At 43.4% G+C, this 19,885-nt stretch overlaps 1 protein-coding gene across 1 annotated transcript in view; it reads right to left on the bottom strand.

Annotated features, from left to right (window-relative positions):
• Positions 1-19,611, bottom strand: part of LOC139305660 (phosphofurin acidic cluster sorting protein 1-like) — a 49,261-nt gene extending 29,650 nt beyond the window's left edge. The window contains exon 1 of the mRNA XM_070929577.1: positions 19,457-19,611. Coding sequence (XP_070785678.1) covers positions 19,457-19,611 — 155 coding nt within the window. The remainder of the gene's footprint in view (positions 1-19,456) is intronic.
• Positions 19,612-19,885: the final 274 nt, after the last annotated feature.

Genomic DNA, 19,885 nt, shown 5'->3' with positions numbered 1-19,885 from the left:
TGGCAGAGCAGCGCTGAATCCTTTTTTTTTCTCCTCTTGCTTTTATATTAAGATGCAAAACAGCATAATTCATCTGAAAACAGATCTCAAGCTATAAATGTGCATTATTATCAGAGGAGGATGAGTGACAGCGCAGCAGGAGGGCAAGATTGGTGAGGTGCAACACAAACGATGTGACTTGGTTGGAGAAAACACACAAAATGACTTTGTCAGCGACTCAAGGTAAGCCTCTTTTAGCTTTAAATGATTCTGCTGGGCGACATAGGAGAAAGTGTTGAGTAACTGTGGGTCCATTACTACATGAAATGATAAAGGAAGGTCATAAATTTCACTCTGAAATTTATTATATCTTTTTACTTTTTAGTCAATAAACGTCTCAGACTCATTAAAGTCTACAGACATTAAAGTCTACAGATGGTTTGGAGGAGCAGTGGTGGTCAACCCTCAAGGACATTCAATTTACAATAAAAAGCAGCAAATAATCTCAACCAAAAATGTTCACCAGACCTTCCAGAGCTTGACAGGATGGAGATCTGGCTTTGCGAGATCACCAAAGACCTGAACACCTGAAGTTGCTTTTATGTTAACTGAATCCCCCCCCCTGTAGGAGCACAACCTGCCTGCAGAGCCGAATGAGTCATGGAGCTCTGCGGTCTGCTTCTCATCCATGACCCCTCTGACAGCTCTAAGACAGCCAATGAGCTGCCGGTCAGGGCGGGGCTTACAGAGTGGAGAGGGGAGGGCTGAGGCGTGGCGTTGGACGGCCACAGCATCAATCATTGAGGAGAGAAATTGTGTTAAGTCTAGATGGGGTTGGAGCAAAATTGAGAGCTAGAACAGTGTGTATCTGTACTGTAGGTATATGTGAGTGTATATAGGCTATACCCCCCCTAGCCTGGTCTTATAGGTGATTAGCATGCTGGTCACATCAGCAGTCAGACTCCAGTGAGGCTGAGGCTTTCTGCTTCCTCACCCACAGTGGCGCAGCAGACTAATGCTCCAGTAACATGAGAATGAATAGGCAATATGGCAGTCTGGCAAATACTATTAGTGAGGAAAAGACAAGATATGTGTGTGTGTGTGTGTGTGTGTGTGAGAGAGAGAATGCATGAGTTGAAATGCTTTTGTGTTTTTAAATACAGTTTAAAAAGGTACCGTGGCTAAGTTTTTAGTCCATGACAAGAGAACTAGTAAGTGGACCTTTTACTATGAGTTCTTCTGCGTGAAATATTCGATTCAGTTCTAAAATATTACATATATCTTTGCCTCATAGCATTAACGTCACCGACGGAAAGCCTTTGGTGGTGTCCTTGGGTATTTTTTGTAGTTTGTAAAGTAATTCACAAGTGTGTGTGCATGATTGTGTAGCTTCTGTGCCGCTTCAGCTAACACCCCACTGATGATATTAGTATTCTGATACAGCTTCGCTCAGTAGCAACAGTTTCTAATCAGAGTCATGGGGAAACCTCTGGATGATGTGCTGTGAGCTTTGAGTCAACACACACAGCAGCAACAGCCTCCCGGCATATAATCTCTCCCCAGCTACAGTCGGTACGGACTTGTCCCGATTCAAATCTTATCAATGTTTGTCCAAAGCGAGCGCAGCGACAGCCCAGCTGACACACATTAGAAAACTGATAGCGCCGTCTGCACATGACTGAACTCTGGGAGGGAAGCAAACAAACATGTACTCAGAGGAAGCTAATTGTGGCTCGGCTGATCAATATGCATGAATGCTTTACTATTAGCTCCGGCACAGAGAGAGAGAGTGAAAAAGAGGGGGAGGATAAAAAAGGGAGGAAGAGCAGCAGGAGAGCAGGGCAACAGGAGACTAATCCAGTAGCTTTTAATATAGTGCGTATTGATCGATGCTGCATCCCTGCAGCCAGTTCAGGGAGCCAGAGTCTGTCTGTCAGTTGGGTCATGTTGATATTGCAGACGCATTATATTTAAATGTCTACCATATCCCATAACTTATAATCTTCACAGTCCTTTTGGCTGGTATTGATACAGATAGAAGTGTTATTGCAGTGTGTCCGGGTTGCACCAGCAGAGCTGAGGTGAAACCGTTCGCATGTCCTTCTGTCACAGACAGAAAATGCCTCTCTGCACAACTCTTTTCAATGTTCTTATACATTAAATTGAAAGGGAATTAAATTTACTGTAATAGTAATACACAAACAATGTGGCAAAAATACACAATACAAGTTACATTGGACATAAACCTCTATCATAATGACAAAATGCCATTCGGATCCCACATTTTTATATTTGTTCATCAAAGTTTTTAACTTAACAACAAGCTACATTTTCAGTGCATCACTACAGCTGTTCCATACACATTTAAACCAAGCCTTTAATTTTATAAAACAATAAGTTATTATTACAATTATTACAGCTTTCTTCTGAAGTATGAAAATTGTAAATGTATTTCCCTTTACTTCCACACAGTAAGCAACATATGTAACTTATATATGTGAACTATATAAAGTACAAAGCCGGAGTTAAGAAATTGAGCGTATTCACTCAGCTGTTACTTCAGGTGCGTCCTCAAATCCACACTTCTCATTGTGATGAAGCTTAAAACAGCCAGCAAGGAACAGCTACATTAATATACTGTTGAGTATGCAGAGCTCAGGTATTTTCACATCCCAGCTATCATGCTCAGGTGTTTAATAGGGTTAACTGGGATTAATTGGGGTTAAGCGTTCATTTACAAGCATTAATGCATCCTGGACTTATAAATGGGTCCACTGGTGCGTCCTGCCTTAAAGAGCTGCTAACCTCATTAGGTTTTTTTTCAATGTATAATCTTTTGCTCATGTGATGGCATAAAATGTTGTCTCAAGAGTCTGTAAGATGCCAGCAAGGATACAATTTAAAAAGAAATAGCAAACTGAAAATACAGCAACTCAAATACAGAAATATCTTGATCTTGATGATATCTTCATGTGCATTGCAGACACGCTCTGTCTGTAGCTCATTCATTCCCCTGTGACCACAAACAAAGGCTCAGCCGACAGACTTTAGAGGCTGTTGGAGGGATGTGAGCAAGCAACACCTCAAAAGCAGCAAAAGTCAGAAAGACAATCATCTTAAAATAAATGTGATTTGTTTTTCTAAAAATGCGCTTTTGGCTTCCTGTCCTCGTCTTTTCAGATCTGCTCAATGAATTACAAACAGGCATGACAATAATAGATCCCGAACTCACCTTGACATCCAAGGTGAGGTTCAATAAATATTAACAGCAAAGAAGGACGCAACATTAAACAAGCTTTCATCAGCTAATGGCTTTGCGAGACATCTTCCTAATCTTTCCGTCCACGTCTGCTTTTGTTGTTTGGGTTTGGGTACACTGGGAGCTTTCATGGCAATCCAGGAGAAGTGCTGTGTAAGTTAGGGACTATAATTAAATGAACTACGAGACACGATGGCCACGCTGGATGATAAAAGAGACGTTTGGTTTCTACAGGAATATTCTGTTCAGGAAGATTAGACGTTAAATGAAGCCGACCGTCAATCCTGCCAGTCTCTGTTCCTCCACTGTGACATTTCCCTTTTCCATGGTGTGTGTGTGTGTGTGTGTGTGTGTGTGAGAGAGTGTGTGGGAGAGAGAGAGAGAGACAGCCAGCATTTGCACACTGAATCTATTAATAATTTTTCCAGCTTGAGCCTGACATTGTGTGTGTAAGTGTGTTTCGGTAAGCGTCTAAATAGATCTAATATCACTGCTGAAGGTGTGACACCTGCATCAGAGGATGGCAGGCTCTTACAACAGGGTCACGGTCACACCGACACACTGCATTAGGACCTCTGGTGAAATGTGTGTGTGTATATGCTGCAGGCTCTTCAACCCCCCCCCCCCTTATTTCTTATCTCTCCCAGTAACACAAGCTGTCCGGACCACTGTCCGCCAACAAAAAAGCAGGACTATCTCTCCTCCTCGCCTCTCATCTCCTGCCCACTCCCTTCTCTTCATTCAAGGCTGATTCCATTTCTCCTCTGGCAATCCACAATTCTCCATCTGTCTCATCTGATAGTACCTTTGTTTCCCTCCATCCCATCACCCTGCTCCCCCTTCCACCAACCCACCCCGCCCGGCGGATTTTGTCTAATTGGTATGCTGGTCCTTACTTTTTTAAAATCTTTTTTTCAGTTCCATCTCCATCTCTGCTTACCTCTATCTTTCTCCTACATAGGATTTGGATTGATTTTGTGTTTTTTCAGTCCAGTCTGCTCTCTATGTGTTCTGTCTCTCTCCTTCACATCTATCTTCACTTTATGATGTTTGCCTGGTCCCTCTGCTAACAGTCCTTCGGTCGTTGTCTGTCTTTTAATACCTTTTTAAATATGAGCCATAAAGCCACATTCGGTCCATGAAATTAGGGTAATAACTAGTCCCATTAATATGAAATGAATGTCATTTCTGCCATGCTTTAGCCAAGTAAATGAAAAAAGGTTTGGTTTTACTGTTGTGAACTTTCCTCAGGCCTTTCTGTGGCGTCTCCCACAGCCTAGTGGTCTACTGGGCACATCATGTATTCGTATATCCCCTGTTTCCATTCTGGCTTGGGAGTTTTATAGCAAGTTATTATGCCCTTCCTCTCTCCACGTTTCCTGTCTGTCTCTACTGTCAAAGTCCAAAATATGAATCTTAAAAATGAGAACTGGATCATTACCATGGATGAAGAGACCAACTGCATCACTGCATCATCATCACACTCTTGTCCACACTGTCTAATTGACAAGGACCACCGACGGACATTGGAAGAAATTATTACGTTTTAATTAGAGATAAACTGATAAGTCGGCCAATATTAGCTTATGTTTGTTACATATTCATGTAAAAAAAATCATTTTGTTATCAGATTTTTTTAACTCTCAAATATCTGTGTCAGTATCGGCCTCAAAAATACAGTATCAATCGGGCTATAATTCAAAATAGATAAAACAACCTTCAGGAAGAAAGAACAGAAACAAAAAAAATACTCAAGGGTGAGGCAACTGTTTAGACCGTCATTTCGTAACTAAATTGGTCACGAGACAAGATGCGTCTGATTCAGCTCAGGAGATGACTGATCAAGACCTTACCACCTCCACTAACGGATTTACTGGGGGACACACCTACAACTACACCCCATCCACCCACCCCCTGGTGCAGAAAAAAAACTTCCAAGATCTAAAAGCTGCATAATTTCAGAGTGAGATTTATTACATTTAAAAACTATAAAATAAACTGGGGTCAACTTAGAAAGTTCTGTGGCCTTTATTGTGAAAGACCCAGCGCTGTGAAAGCCTCTAACATCAAATGTGTGAAGATGCCCGAGGCTGCCAAATATCAGCACAATCAGCTTACAAGATCGCCGAGACCTTATGACCTCTGTGCAGCTTGGCTGGCAAATACACACACACACACACACACACACACACACACACACACACACACACACACACACACACACACACATCTGCTGTCCCTCCCTATCCTGCCTGTACCATGTCTACTTATGATGCGATGATCTCCCACGCATGTATGTGTGTTTGCGCTGATGAATAAGCACATCAGTCTGCCAGCACATGTGTGTGTGTGTGTGTGTGTGTGTGTGTGTGTGTGTAAAGGAAAGAGTGTGTAAATGTATGTGTCAGTCTGAGTGTGTGGGAGAAACAGTCAGAGAAACAGAGTGGGTGAGTGTACATTGGCATAAGTAGGTTACAGGTAATACGTAACATGGCCGTGGTGTGTGTGTGTGTGTGTGTGTGTGTGTGTGTGTGTACCACATGGACAATATGTACTATATGCACCACAGAGCGTGCAGTATGTGGTTTTCCCATACAGCGCTGAGGCAGTTAGTGTATGCGTCTATCAGTGTGTGTTTTCCTGCGCTGTGACTCATATTTAATCTGGAGGCAGAGCAGAAGTGATTCCTCCATAACAGCAAAAAATATATATGTATGTGTGTGTGTGTGTGTGTGTGTGTGTGTAGACCTATTGCTCACCACAGTGCTCATGAAGACCTAATCCTGGCATGGCTATTCGCTGTGTGCTTTTGCCCACAGCAGGGGAGCTATTTGAGCGTGTGACTGCATGTAGGTGGGTGGGCACTTCATTTTCTGATGTTGTTATACTAAGCTATCTCGTGTGCGTATTGGTACGTGGGTGGCAGCTGCCTCATTTTGGAAGGCATGAGAGTCAACTGTGCAGTGTGTGTGTGTGTGTGTGTGTGTGTGTGTGTGTGTGTGTGAATGTGAGTGAGTTTGAGATGTTAGCTATTAATCAAATTCTTGGGGAAACTCAAAATTGAGAAAGATGGGGGATTGTAGAGGGGAGAAGGAGTGGGAGGTAAACAACATGGACCGAAACGGTTTTGGACAGTTCAGCAGTTCAGTGCTTAACATGAAATGACAGAAGAGAAGCAGCAAGAGAGAAAGTGCTGGAAATAAAGTGAAACCACATGAAGTGGATGCAATGAAATGAAAAAGGAAGAAGGGGAGATAAAAAAGCGACACAGGGGCAAACAAGTGAGAGAAAGTGAAGATGAACGCGTTGAATCACGGTGTATGAACATAATAGAGGTGTGCTGTTGAGGAGGTAAGAAAAAGACAAGTCACTGAATAAATAAATGTGTGTGTGTGTGTGTGTGTGTGTGTGTGTTTGTGTGTGTGTGTGTGTTTGTTTCCCTTGGGATAGTGTTTCCATCTGCACAGTAACGTGTAGCTCTGCTCTACATCTGGACTGGAAAAAAAACATTAAAAAACAAGGCTCACTGATCACATCCAATCTCCGCTACAAACACACACACACACACACACCATGGAAAAGGGAACAGCAACCGCAGAGTAATACACTTATCAGTCGGTTACATAACCCTTTGAACAAATGGCTTGCAGAAAACACAGAAGTGGAAAGTGTTTTTCTCAGCAATGGTGACAAATTGAAGCCTATGGCCTGAATTCAGTCTGTGAAACAGAGAGCGCATTATAAACCAGGAAGACACGGATCTTATGATGCCTTCAAGAGGTGTTGTGTTCACTGTGTTCGCCAGAAAAGCGCGCAACATTTTAATTTGACTTCAAATTTCTATTATGTTTTAGTAAGTACAACAGAGTGCATTAAGGATGCGGTTCAGCGTCACAACTGACACAAAACTGGAAACAAAACTTCCACTTCGAATGTGTCTTTGTCGTCTAAAGCACGTGATTGAGGTGTAAAGTCGGGAACTTCCAAACAGCATCCATTGTTGCTGTAGTTACAGCCAAAAGTACCTGAATGCACAATGCACAGTGCTTTCCACTTCAAAACACCTGAGAGAGAACAATCAGACAACTTGGCAGCAATCATCACCAGATACGTCTCATTTTTGACTTTCAGGGACTTTCAGGGACTTTCAGGGGACGGAAACTACCAGCCCATGTAACAGGATTCCCATCGTGCATATAGCAGTCCGGTATTTACAGTTTTAAGTTCGTAACTTTTCTCTTATCCGGTGTGACGCGAGTCCTTTAAAAAACAAAATAATTAATCGGAAAACACGCTGAAAATGTTTTAAAGAAAGTTAGTTAGCATATATCCTTTCAATTACATATTTAAGACACACTAACAATCGTGATGATATGATACTGATATTATTTTTTAGCTACCTCAGGCTATCTATAGGCTTACACAGTTCTTGGAAGACAGAGTCTTTAGAGAGGCCACTATTACAAGTGTGGGAGGGCTCCACACTAAAAAAGACAAAGAAGTAAAGAAGCTCCTTTGTTTCTGAATACAGTATTCTCCAGAATGAGCATACTGTGAATTATTTTCTTTGTGTCACAAACATTCAACAACTCCTACACACAGCATATTAACTAGTCCTACTGTCCCTCATGAAAGCATAAATAGTACAAATCGCACCTCTCAAAGATTTCCTGGAATCTATTTTCGGCGGCTGCATGTGACAAAAACAATTGCCACACCTCTGAAGTGAACACAAAGGACAGACGAAATGCTCAAATAAAGTACAACATAACAGATTTCTGTATCGGGCTGCTAAATGTAACACAAGGCCAATATAAGATTTATCTAATATAAGCTTAGCTCTTTCATTACATGTCTATTCATGCCTTGGCGCTGAAAAGGACACCGATTAAACTGCAGAGACTTTGAACCAAAACGGTGCTTAAACTGAGTAAAGACGCAAGGCCTCTGCATTCACTAAAGCTCAAAGCAGTTGCGATATAACGCAGCAGGACTGAAATGGAGTTCATGACTGTCATGTTGGTACCAAATCATTGCCAGCGGGTGAATCTGCACCAGCGCAGAAAGCCATAATGACACCTTGGGTGTTGCTCCAGAAAACAATAGCGGCAGAGGTGGAACGGCACTCAGCGGCAGATCCATCACAGCTGTGACTGTGGGGCACAGCTGTAATGGTGGCACTGGGAGGAAGAAGGCCAGCAGGGGACAGTGGATCAGATGGTTGAGTTATAGACAAGACTAGGACAGTACCCAAGACAAAAGAGCTCAGCGAGAGATGGATAGAAAGGTGAAAACGCAAGGAAATGAGAGTAGAGATATGAGGAGAAAACAAGAGAGACTAATAATGTGAGGGAGAGGAGGAGGAGGAGGAGGAGGAGGAGGAGGAGGAGGAGGAGGGAAGCATGTGGCAGAGTCTAATTCCTCCATCAGCTCACATCTCTCAGTCATATCTCCTCTTTGTGCCCCATGCAGCTGCTCCCTTCTCATTCACCAAATCACCCTGGCTTTGATGTTGTCCTTTTCTGATAAAGCCTCTCTCTCTCTCTCTCTCTCTCTCTCTCTCTCTCATCAGCCTCCCCCTTCTTCTCACCTTCATCCACTCGAGCCCATTTTCTCTCCTTCACAGCATAATCCTTTTTTTCTCCCTGCTCTCATCTCACCCTCTGCTTCACGCTCCCTCCCCCCTTGACTTCTCACAATGGGGCCCTCCTCTCCTCGTTCTCACCGACCTCCTCTCATCACCCTCCGCCTGTCTTGTTTCATGATTCGTGCATGATATACACAGGTTTTTTTCTCAGCTTCACCTTTGCTTGACATTCAGACCGACAGGCCGTTTTGTTATTACTCCATTATTCAGTGTGACATCGCCTTTGCTTTAACAGATCACTACTGACTGACGTATTGACGATGCTCTGACGTGATTTTCAGCTACGTTAGCCAGCGTACATCTAGCATAGTTAAGCAGCTTTCCTTGATGGAAAACACATTAGCCACTTAGCCAATAGGCTGAAGTTTGCAAGCTAGTTAGCTAACTTGTTAACTACCTACCGTTAGACCTCCCACCCTAAATTACCAATTTTCTTATGTTTAAAATATTTTCTTACAAAAGGAACAGACATTCAACTAAAGACTTGTTGTAACATTTAGTGGACTAACTGTCTCCTAGATTAATGAAAAAAATAATCTGCACATTAATCGACAAAGAAAATAATCGCCAGTTGCAGCCCTAGATTAACCTGTTGATCATATATTTATGATGTCCTTATATGTCCGACTGGCACAATCAGACAGATTAGTCCTGCAAAGTCCCAGCAAGGGCCCTAATTGGCTCGATTGTTTCTAAAACAGTCACGGTGAGCAACACCAGACCTTTTTGGAATCGCTGACAAAATCTGATGTGGCTGACAGTTCAGAGGTCTGGAACCAGGCGAACGTCACCCTTCACTTCATCATTTTCTCTGCTATGGTGCCCTGGAGACGCCTGATCCCTCTCTCCTCTTTTCCTCTTTCTTTTCCTACTCCAGTCTTTCTTTGCTGTGCCTCTGTAGAGAGCAACAGTCACCCCGCTGTCATGAGCTGACACTTAGCCTGAAGCGAGAACACCCTGCCATACACACATACACTATGTACACGCAGTAAAGCATTATTTGATGTAAATCATTAGGTGAGGCAAGATGATTTGCACTCTGTGAAGCACAAATACAGGGAGCAGCAAGGCTTTCCACGAGGATACGGAGTAGCCAGCCAGTGGGAGAAAGCAGCCAGCTCGGGGGGTCCAGGGGCATGAAAAATGAAAATTACACTGCTAAAGGCGGCATTCAATGTGAAAATACAACATGAACAAATAATTACATGCATCAACACACATACTCAACCACTATCTGATGTAATGTGCAGGTGAGACAGGCCAGATTTAAGTGCAGCAAAGAATGCAGTGAAGATGATACTTGTGTGAACAGCCTGTGTGGAAACAGTGTGAACAAACACACACACTCACACACTCACACACACTCACACACACTCACACACACACACCATTTCCATCCAAGGTAAGGCTGCAATGAAAATCACACAATGAAACACGATAACACATTTACACAGCTTTTAGCGTGTGACGGAAGATCTAAGTTCAGGCCAGATGCGGGTTCAAGAGCTTGTTGCAAATTCATTGCAGCGCTGTGAGAGAAGGCACTTAATGTGACAACAGCGCAAGCACACAATAACACACCACCTCCATTTGATGAAAGGTCCGTGGCGAGACGAGAAGCAGATTCAAGAGCAGCGAAAGGTGGTGAGCTGTATATACAATTTGCTTCGAGAGGTGGCCGGCTGCCTGAATATAAAGCATAGGACACAGAAGTTAACTGATGCTGTTTCAAAAGGAAGACTCTGAGATCTGACGGATTGAAAACCCCCATTAGTGCATTTTTCCCTTTTTTTTGTTTTCCACTTAGCCTTGCCTGTCACTAAAAATGCTACGTACCTCGAGGAAATGTTAACACACACGCAGAAGAGGCTTTACATGGTTGTGCAAACACACACACAAACTTGTTTCTGTCACTTAGGAAGACACTGCATTGACACCGAGTTGATTTACGTACATTTACTTACATTCATTCCCTAAACCCAACCCTTACCAGGCGAGGGGACGCGCTGGCCACGTACTGTGAGATAATGAAATACTATTCATTTTGAGTAATAGATCCAAGAGTTTTAAGTGTCATCAGACGTCAAAAAAACAATAATAACACATAACAACAACATAGCAACTTTTTATTCTCTCACTTGACAATCGTGACATAAACAGTAAACCCCGTTCATGTCACATAGGAATGTCTGATTGCACGTATTTTATTGGCAACCAATGAGCTTGCTTGATGCTCAGGTCCACATGGCGCATTAGTCAGATTTAGGAGGTACGAGTGGTGGATCCTCTGCGACTGACATTTAAGCCGGAACAACTAAAAACACTGTTGATTTTTGACGTGGTCGGACAACATGTCCTGCAAACCACTTCTTTTCTAGTATAACCCAGCCCTTAACCTTCTCTGCATAGACCAGCAGAGACAAATATAATCTTCCGAGGGGCATGACCTAGCCTAGCCCTAGCCACAAACCCAAGTTTTAACCCTAAAACTTAATAGTTTAACTTGGGTGAGTCCCCATAATGTGACTGTGTGAACACGCTTTAGTTCCCACAATGCAAGCAATACAAATTCACACACACACACACACACACACACACACACACACACACACACACACACACACACACACGTGTAAGCGAGGTGTCTTGTGTGTTAAAAAAGAAAGTGACCTCCTGCACTTTTGCTCTCTTTTTTTCTGCATGCTTTCCATCGTCTTTCTCTCTCTCTCCTTCATTCTGAGCCAACCTCTCTCTCCCCCTCTCTCTCTGTTCATCTCTTTCCGTCTTGCTCTACTTCCCACAGCCTGTTACTTCCTAAGGAGGGCAGAATCAACCTTTACACACACACACACACACACATCTACACTCAAACACACACATAGCAAACCCAACTCTGTCAAAGTCCATCACATATGTTTACAACCCACAAAAAAAAACCAAGTGTGTGACAAATTGGAGTTAGCACGTGTTGCAGCAAGTTTGCTAATCATGTTTTTGCTGGTTTGCACTTTGTTGTCCAGAGCACAGTGCTGCCCTCTCCCCCTCGTCTAGGCCTGCGAGACAGAGCATGTGACCTGCAGTAAGTGTGAGAGGAGAGATAAGACGGTGCTTGTGTCGAGAGAGAGAGTGGAAAATGCTTGCTTACAGGCCTATTCTGCGTGCATGGGTCTGCGTTTCATTAAATATGTGGGAGTTTGCAATGAAAATAAAAGGTTCCCCCGATTAGATCTCACTACAGGAACATATAGAAGTTGTCACACACACACACACACACACACACACACACACACACAATGTAATTGACCCTTCGTTAAAGCGATTACAGATTAATGAGCAGAGCACCCGCCTAATCCAGTTTAGCTCGAGGTGGGGAGACAATGCCATCGGAGCTCGGTGTCTGCCGCCCTGCACAACTGCGGAACGAGAAACGTCTATCTGAATGGGCATCGTATTAGCTTCCTGGTTATCAACCAATCCGAGCCGCTCCTGCCTCGATACAGCCATCATAACCGGCTGAGGGCATCAGAGTGACAGTGCGAGTGGAGGAGCAACTGCTGATCCAATAAGAATACTGAGGATATGTTATATAGGGATTTTACTTCTTAAGAGGCTAGTTTGGAAACTTGTTTGTTTGCTATGTTGCCAAGAGTTAGATGAGACAATCAAATCACATATGAAGCTAAAGCCAGGAGAAGTCAGCTTAGCTTAGCATAAAGACTGGAAACAGGAGGAAACAGCTGGCCTGGCTCTGTCCAAAGAAATCCACCTACCCAGGACCGTATTGTGTTTTTTACAGGCTAGCCATTTCCCCCTGAATCCAGTGTTTATGCTAAGTTAACCATCTCCTGGTGTTGCTTCATATTGTACAGACATGAAAGTGGTATTAATCTCATCTAGCTCTTAGCAAGAAAGACTGTCAAAAGAAATCCTTAATCTGTTGACTGTCATTTACAAAAAGCCATACTTACTTTTCCTTTAGTTTTAGTGGTCATATATTAATTCAGCACTGGGTGCCATTTTCAAAAGTGGTTTCAATTAGTACTGCTCTGTTATTGAGGTAATGTATTAGTGCTTATGTGGCACATCTCAAAATTAAAATGATGTCCTGAAAGGTTTCTGCTGCAGTCTTTGAAAACTATTTTCCCATCAATGTCAAATGAAAGAAATCCTGCACACTCTCTTGTTTACTCACTATAAGGTCCATGGTCCAGCGTCACAAACAGCTCCTTCTTATTTAAGGATGCATGCTGGGTAAATTATCCAATCAGAGGACCAAAAAAAATTGGATGAATTGAGAAAACACACGTTTTTAGATACAGAAGGTATTTGTTCTCTAAATAAAAAGAAAGTAAGTAGAGTAAGTAAGTAAAGTTTATCCATGGAGCACATGTAAACACAGCTTAAGCTGACCGAAGTGCTGTACAGAAGGACATTAAGGACGTCAAACAATTAGAAAATAATCATAATATTTGTCAACTAAAAGAGCTGTTTGAGCAAACTGCTGCTGAATTGAAGAAATGTCAATAAATTATTGCCAGTAATCCTTAAACACAGGCACCGTGTCAAGGTCAATCTGTGTTAAGTGCATTACAAGCTTGTGTTATCACACAGGTGAAACAGTGTGTAACTTGAGCTGCAGAGGATTACAGACGTGTGCACGCATTATTTGCTTGGGCATGCAGATATACAGTAGCAGCACAGACACAAATACAGGTACTGTTGAGTTATTTTATGGGTTTATTATGAGCCCATGTCTGTGTGTATCTTTGTGTGTGTGCAATAAACAACTGCAATTTCCAAATTTTAATAGTGTGATTGTGCTGTTAGGAAGAGACATGTTGCAGACAGCTTCCTCCCAAGAGACGTGCAAAATAGAAACAAACTCAGATCTGCGTCAAATGAGAAATTAAATGAGAAACTTTTATTTTTCCACCCAAGCATCCAGCTCATGTCTCAACAGGCTGAAAATGAGATCATGTAGAAAAACGCTTTGTCATAACACAATCCAGTGTGTGTGTGTGTGTGTGTGTGTGTGTGTGTGTGTGTGTGTGTGTGTGTGTGTGTGTGTGTGTGATTATGTACCTGTTGTCAGCATGATTTGTGTTTCACCCTCTCAGCACATCCTTTTATGTAACTGGATGCCACACTGTCCTTGTTTATAACACATTAGATGAAAGCGAAGCATATGTCAGTGACATTGTCCGTGAATAGGTGTCACTACACCTTGGAAATGGAAATCTGTGTGTGTGTCTGAGTGTGTGTGCCAGCTGCCAGATGGGAGTCTGTGATTCCACAGCAGGGGGATCACTGCCAGGAGACATGAGCCGTGTTGCTCTCAAAAAACACACACAAACCTTCCAATACCGCAACAAAGGCCTCCTCCAACCGCAGCAGATTTATAGCCCCTATCAGCCACAGCATCTAGACTGCAGCAGCAGCAGCAGGAGGAAGACAACTCAGCTTCACCACCTATACTCCCCTCTCCTCTTCCTCTCTTAAACACTGTGTGAGAGAAATGAAAACCAGCCATCATCCGAATGATTTCTGTGTGTCTGTGGTCACATAGCCACTCATCGCTGGGGGGCTCCTTTCTCTTTCAAAATCCAAACTGCCTTCTAAAATACTGACAGCGGCTGTCAAATGAACGGTCATTACCTCAATATTTTATTTACAAACATGTATGTTTTACTGGAAACCATATGTGAAGCAAGTTTGTATAATATAGTCCAGGACTAGGGAATTGTGTAATTACAACATCAGATATTCAGTGTTGCATTATAGGTTGTTTTTAGCCTTAATGTTGCTAGGCTAGCAAGTTTCTTCAAGTCTGTTTATAGTGTGTCAGCCAGTCCTGAAAGTGTTTATTTTCTGACAACTCGTGTAAGTCTTTTGCCACCACAGAGGAAATAAATTCCTAACGAGTGAAAATGAGTCCAAAGCGCTCGTTACCGACACTGATTTTTTTTCTTTTGACTCATTTTCAAGCCTCCAAATCGACATTGTTACCCGGCACATTTTACTCTTAGGAAGGTCTATAAAAAAGCATTTACTGTTTGGGCATTACAGCACTGAAAGACATACCAGTGAAATTGTTTTGAGTGGGTTAGCAGCTTTTTAAAGCTGGGTGAGAGGTTTCGCTGCAGGTTTTTACAGCCTGCCAGCCTTCAAGCTGCTGAGAAAAACATTTCTCCCTTCACTGCAAAGATGTTACTGGTTAGCCATTTCAACTGTAATACTATTCCTACTCTGACAACACTACACAATTACATTCCTGAATCTTTCCAAAGCCACTGGATAAACAGATCATTAAAGGCAATAATGGCATCATCTCTCATCTCTCCCTGAGGCCCGAGGTTGGACGGCTATTATCAGAAATAGTAAATAATCATGGAAAGTCAGGGTGAAGAGGAGGAGGATGAGGATTGTTCCACTTTATCTCCTTTCATCTCCAACAGGCGAGCTGAGCCTGCAGAGGAAACTTCAGACCTCTCGGGCCACTCAGCTGTGCGGAAGAACAAGCGGCGCCAAGGCAAGTGGCGAAGCCAAAGCTTCTTAATGACCACTACTACCCCGTCTGCGGGTGTGTGTGCATGTATGCAATAGCCTGTTGGCGCTCTCTCCGTTTCTTTCCATTTGTGTGTTCAGCAGCCGGGGTTTAGGGGGCAGGGTGGATAATATAACGCTGACACTCGAGGAACGAGTGTCGTCCCACTATTGTGTTGCAGGGCAATTACAGCAAACGAGTCTAACAAATGCTCGATGTATAATTCAGAACATCCTGCATTTCTGCACTGTGCATCTTCATGCCAACAGTATTCATTACCAGGCCAGCAGATTAGCATTTATTTTTAATGCAATCACCCTGCTGTTTTCACTTATTTATGTTAATTTTTGCCTCTAAATTTAGGCTTTTGGGTGATGCTAGTCACGCTTCACTACTTTGACATTTAAAGGCCGATTTGTTTGCAGTCTTACGGTCTTACTTTGATGGAGGGTTGACATCAGTTTGGCCTCTTTGCATTCAGTGGACAGACTGGTCTGAGACGTGCTAGCTTGGTGCAGCGACTTGTTGCAACTCCTCGTTATTCCAAAGATGTCTTAATCACATGTTTTGTGTTTTCAGCTGGTTTGCTAACATTAGCCACAGGTAAGCTCACAGTCAGGAGTCACCTAGTTCAGAGTTGGAGGTGCACAGCTGAGGTCGGGACTTCTGGGGAGCCGTGTGCAGTCACAGATGCTAAGCTAGCTGCTAGATGGTTAATAAGTCTCTCCAAATTGAAGGTCTGTTTGCTTGTCTTGGTTTCTTGGAGTTCATTAAATGCACATTTGACCGAGCTGGGCTGACTAACGCAATGCATTACTTTTGTAGCAGAGTAATTAGAAACTTTTTCAATTTGTAATGTGTAATGAGTAATTAATTACAGTTTTCGTAACGTCCAACATTGGTCACAATGTTGGGCCTCTTCTCTATGGTTTCCACACCCCTTCCTTCCTATAGATGTGTGGTTGCTCTGGGAGAGAGAGTCCCTACTCACTCACGGCTTGGAAGCCACATTAAAGCACAGACCCAGCATCCATCTATGGACCTGAGTCATGGGACTTTCCATTCCAGCTCTTTAAGGAGACCTTCTTTAATAATGCAAGCGAGGAGCTCTGCGACAGGGCCCATTCCTGGAATACCTGACGCAGAGTAGCTGCACAGGGAGGCCTTAACTAAACTCTGCTGGATGCTGGAATCCAAACCATTTGTGGTGTGAACACTAGCAGACACCATTGACATTCCACCTGACAGTAACACGAAATACACCTGAGAACTGCTAATCTTTATTCACAGCAGCCTCTTTATGAGTGAGGTGAGGCTTCGAGCCTGGTAGAGCAGCTACTGCACTCATCAGTGGGATTATTTGGCTGCAGAAAATGAAGGTTTCATCCCCTGAAGTGAGAGAGAAGAACCAATGAACCGAGCAGAGGGAATAGTGCCAAGCCCCTGTATATATATGTGTGTGTGTGTGTTGATGACACTGCAGAACCTCGAAGAGACAGCGGAGAGAGGAATCACCCACTACACACCAGTGAAAGAGCTGGTTTGGAGCCAGTGAAATGATTTATTCCTCTCTAGTAAAGAATAGAAAAGAAGGTCAGGAGGGCCGAACCCAGAAATGACCTCAGAGGCACTCACACTGTGTTGATGGATATGAGGAAGGGTGGAGCTGATGCTTCTGTACCCTTCAAAAACAAATATTTGTGGTATCCTGGTTGCTCATACTTGAAGACGGATCCTGTTAACTCGCAAGAATTTGACTCATGACAGCTCAAACAAGTGATATAATCTCTCCCGCTTGAATATTTCCTGTTACTATCCACTACATTTTTCCACAAAACAAACAGTCCTTGGTTGTTATGTTTAGTATTTTTCCAGGTTTTGCAGAAAATTGGGATTTGGAGTAGGCAGCTGTTTGTGCCTGCCAGGGCAAATTCAACCCACAGCGCTGCATAAGCAGCATACCAAGTGGCATTTTTGGGTAGACAGGAAGAGGTTAGAGCAACAACACCTCTGCTAGAGGGGGGAAGTTCGGAGTCCTTCCTGCAGCAGCAACGATTAAGCAACAAGAAGCAAATAGGCTACATTCAGCTGACTGCAAAACATCATCAGGACTGATTTTCAGTCTATAGTAGATGCAGGTTCTTCCAGCTCTGGAAGACTGTGCCACAGATTAGTTGTCAGCACCCTTTCTGAAAACGTTGCCTGTGTCTGTGAGAAATCCTATTTAAATGTTGATGACAGAGCAACCGCTTCTTCTTCCATCTCCCAGTCTCATCCTCTCTCCATTCCCCCTTTTTTTTCTGGCTCTGCGAGTCTCTCTCTAATGCTGCAACTGCAGTGAAATCAAACATATTTGACGGACCGTGACGCCTGCTGAAAAAAGGCCTAAAAAAAGCGTCCACAATCACATTTCGAAGCACGATGCCGAAGTGTTCAAAATCGGCTGTGGATATTATTGCGCAAACACAAAGAAGGTAATAATCCATGCCTCAAAAGAAAGGTCAGGAGGATAGATATTTAAAATGTAGGCTAACAATGGATGTTTATTCATGCGAGCTGTTCCAAAATACATTCACAAGCACAGACTCATGTCACATACACATTCCCAAAATGTTAAGAAGCAAAACATGAGGCTCTTGAGGCTTTGCTTCTAACACAAAGCATTTTAGAAAGCAGCACTAAGATGTCAGCATGATCCTTTTGCCAGCGTGCCTTATACAGTTCAGTCTCGTGACTTAGAAAAAACAACACAATTTAAAAGGGCAAACTTTCGTGTCACTGGAAAGTTGCAGATTTAAAAGCCAGATTTCACTAGTGAAAACAGCAATATAACGTGAATGTTTTTGTCAGCGTAAAAGATAAAAATAAATCAACTCTTCAAACTAAAAATATTTTTTCCTTGTCTACATTCCTCTTTTCAGCTTGATTTGCTGTGAGATCCATCATCGGCTCTCACACTGTATGCTTAGCCGGGGTTGTGAATCACACGAGCGGCACTTCAGTCACAGCAGTTAACCTTCGACCTTGAATCTAACTCATGACCACGGTTATTACTATGGCATCATAAATACAAGGGGACGGACTTCGGCTGGAGCACAGATATGGACATCATAAGCAATATGCGTCTTTTCATGCAGATGAAACGATCACAGGTCACATGAGCATAAGTGCATCTGCTTCTGTCAGCAGCGTGATACATGTCAGCCAGCCGAATCCCTCTACAGACTGGCTGTTGAGCCAAACAAAGACGCCTATTTGAATGTCTTTGTTTGGGACTAAGCTAAGGTGGATAAGGTGTCTCTCACCTACTCTGACCTTGCTGCATTGTCCACATGAACATCCACGACAACTTTCATTGCATCACAGCCCTAACATGTCAAGGAAACAGTTGAAACATGTGATCAAAAATGATTCATTTCTGCCTGCAGAGTCACCTTAAACATGCCCTCCTCTTCTTCTCCAAAACAATATGTCACAGCACCTGATTTTACAGCTGTATCATATGTGGAAACAAAATGTCCTTCTGTAGTTGCAGTGACAGTCTGCAACCCAATGCTCCATCAATCTCTGTGTCTGCATTGATCAGGTGGGCAACAACTGTGGCTTTCTGGGAAAGGCTGCAGCTGCTCCAACACAAACAGTCTTTATTTAAGATAACCGAGGGACATGCCTGTGTGTGCCGTCTACAACATTATGGTTGTAAAAGCTACTGGGGTAATGATTTGGGTGAGCTGGTGGTAGTCAAACTGGGGTCTGGGTGGGCTAAAGGGGGTCACAACAGGTAAATATCCCAGTTAGAGCAGAAAAAATGGTAATGCTTGCCTTTAATGTGACCTTACTGGTACATTAACAGCAACAAGCCTATAATATGAGGTGGTAATGCATTCAAACAGGCACCCATGGGTGTTTGTATATTTTAAATTCCCCAATGTAAACACACAGACTGGGTCATTTCCGCCCACAAAAGTGATATGTCATGCTCGCCTCAGTCAAACCCCTTTTCTCCGCCGTGGCCCCCTTCACATACCTCGGCACACAGCTGGGTGAGGAGCGGTCCACCTCCCAGGTAGCGTACAGGTTCATGTGGACCGGCCGGTTGGAGGTGATGCTGACCGGCTTGGAGGGCTGCATGTGCGGCGAAGGGACGCCCCCAGTCCGCTGGAGCCCTCCTCGCTCCGACATCCTGGAGGCTGGAGACGGGCTTTCAGGCGGAGATGAGAGGAGGAATACCCGTAGTAGCCTGGCTTCTCCGTGTGTGTGTGTGTGTGTGTGTGTGTGTGTGTGTGTGTTGTCCTTTTTTTGGTGCCTCCTCCTCCTTCCTTTGCCTTCTTTTTTTCGGGCTCCTGGTGGTGCAAATGCGTAAAACGCTCCCGTCTTCAGTGCAAACGGAAAGTTGAACCGTTTCGTGCTATTCGCCGCCTGGCAGTGAAACCATCGCAGTCGTCGGGGTTTGTAC

Source organism: Enoplosus armatus, chromosome 23 (assembly GCF_043641665.1).
Source record: "Enoplosus armatus isolate fEnoArm2 chromosome 23, fEnoArm2.hap1, whole genome shotgun sequence".
In the NCBI taxonomy this organism is placed as follows: domain Eukaryota; kingdom Metazoa; phylum Chordata; class Actinopteri; order Centrarchiformes; family Enoplosidae; genus Enoplosus; species Enoplosus armatus.
The sequence above is the reverse complement of the archived record's forward strand: the minus strand, read 5'-3'. Positions and strand labels throughout refer to the sequence as shown.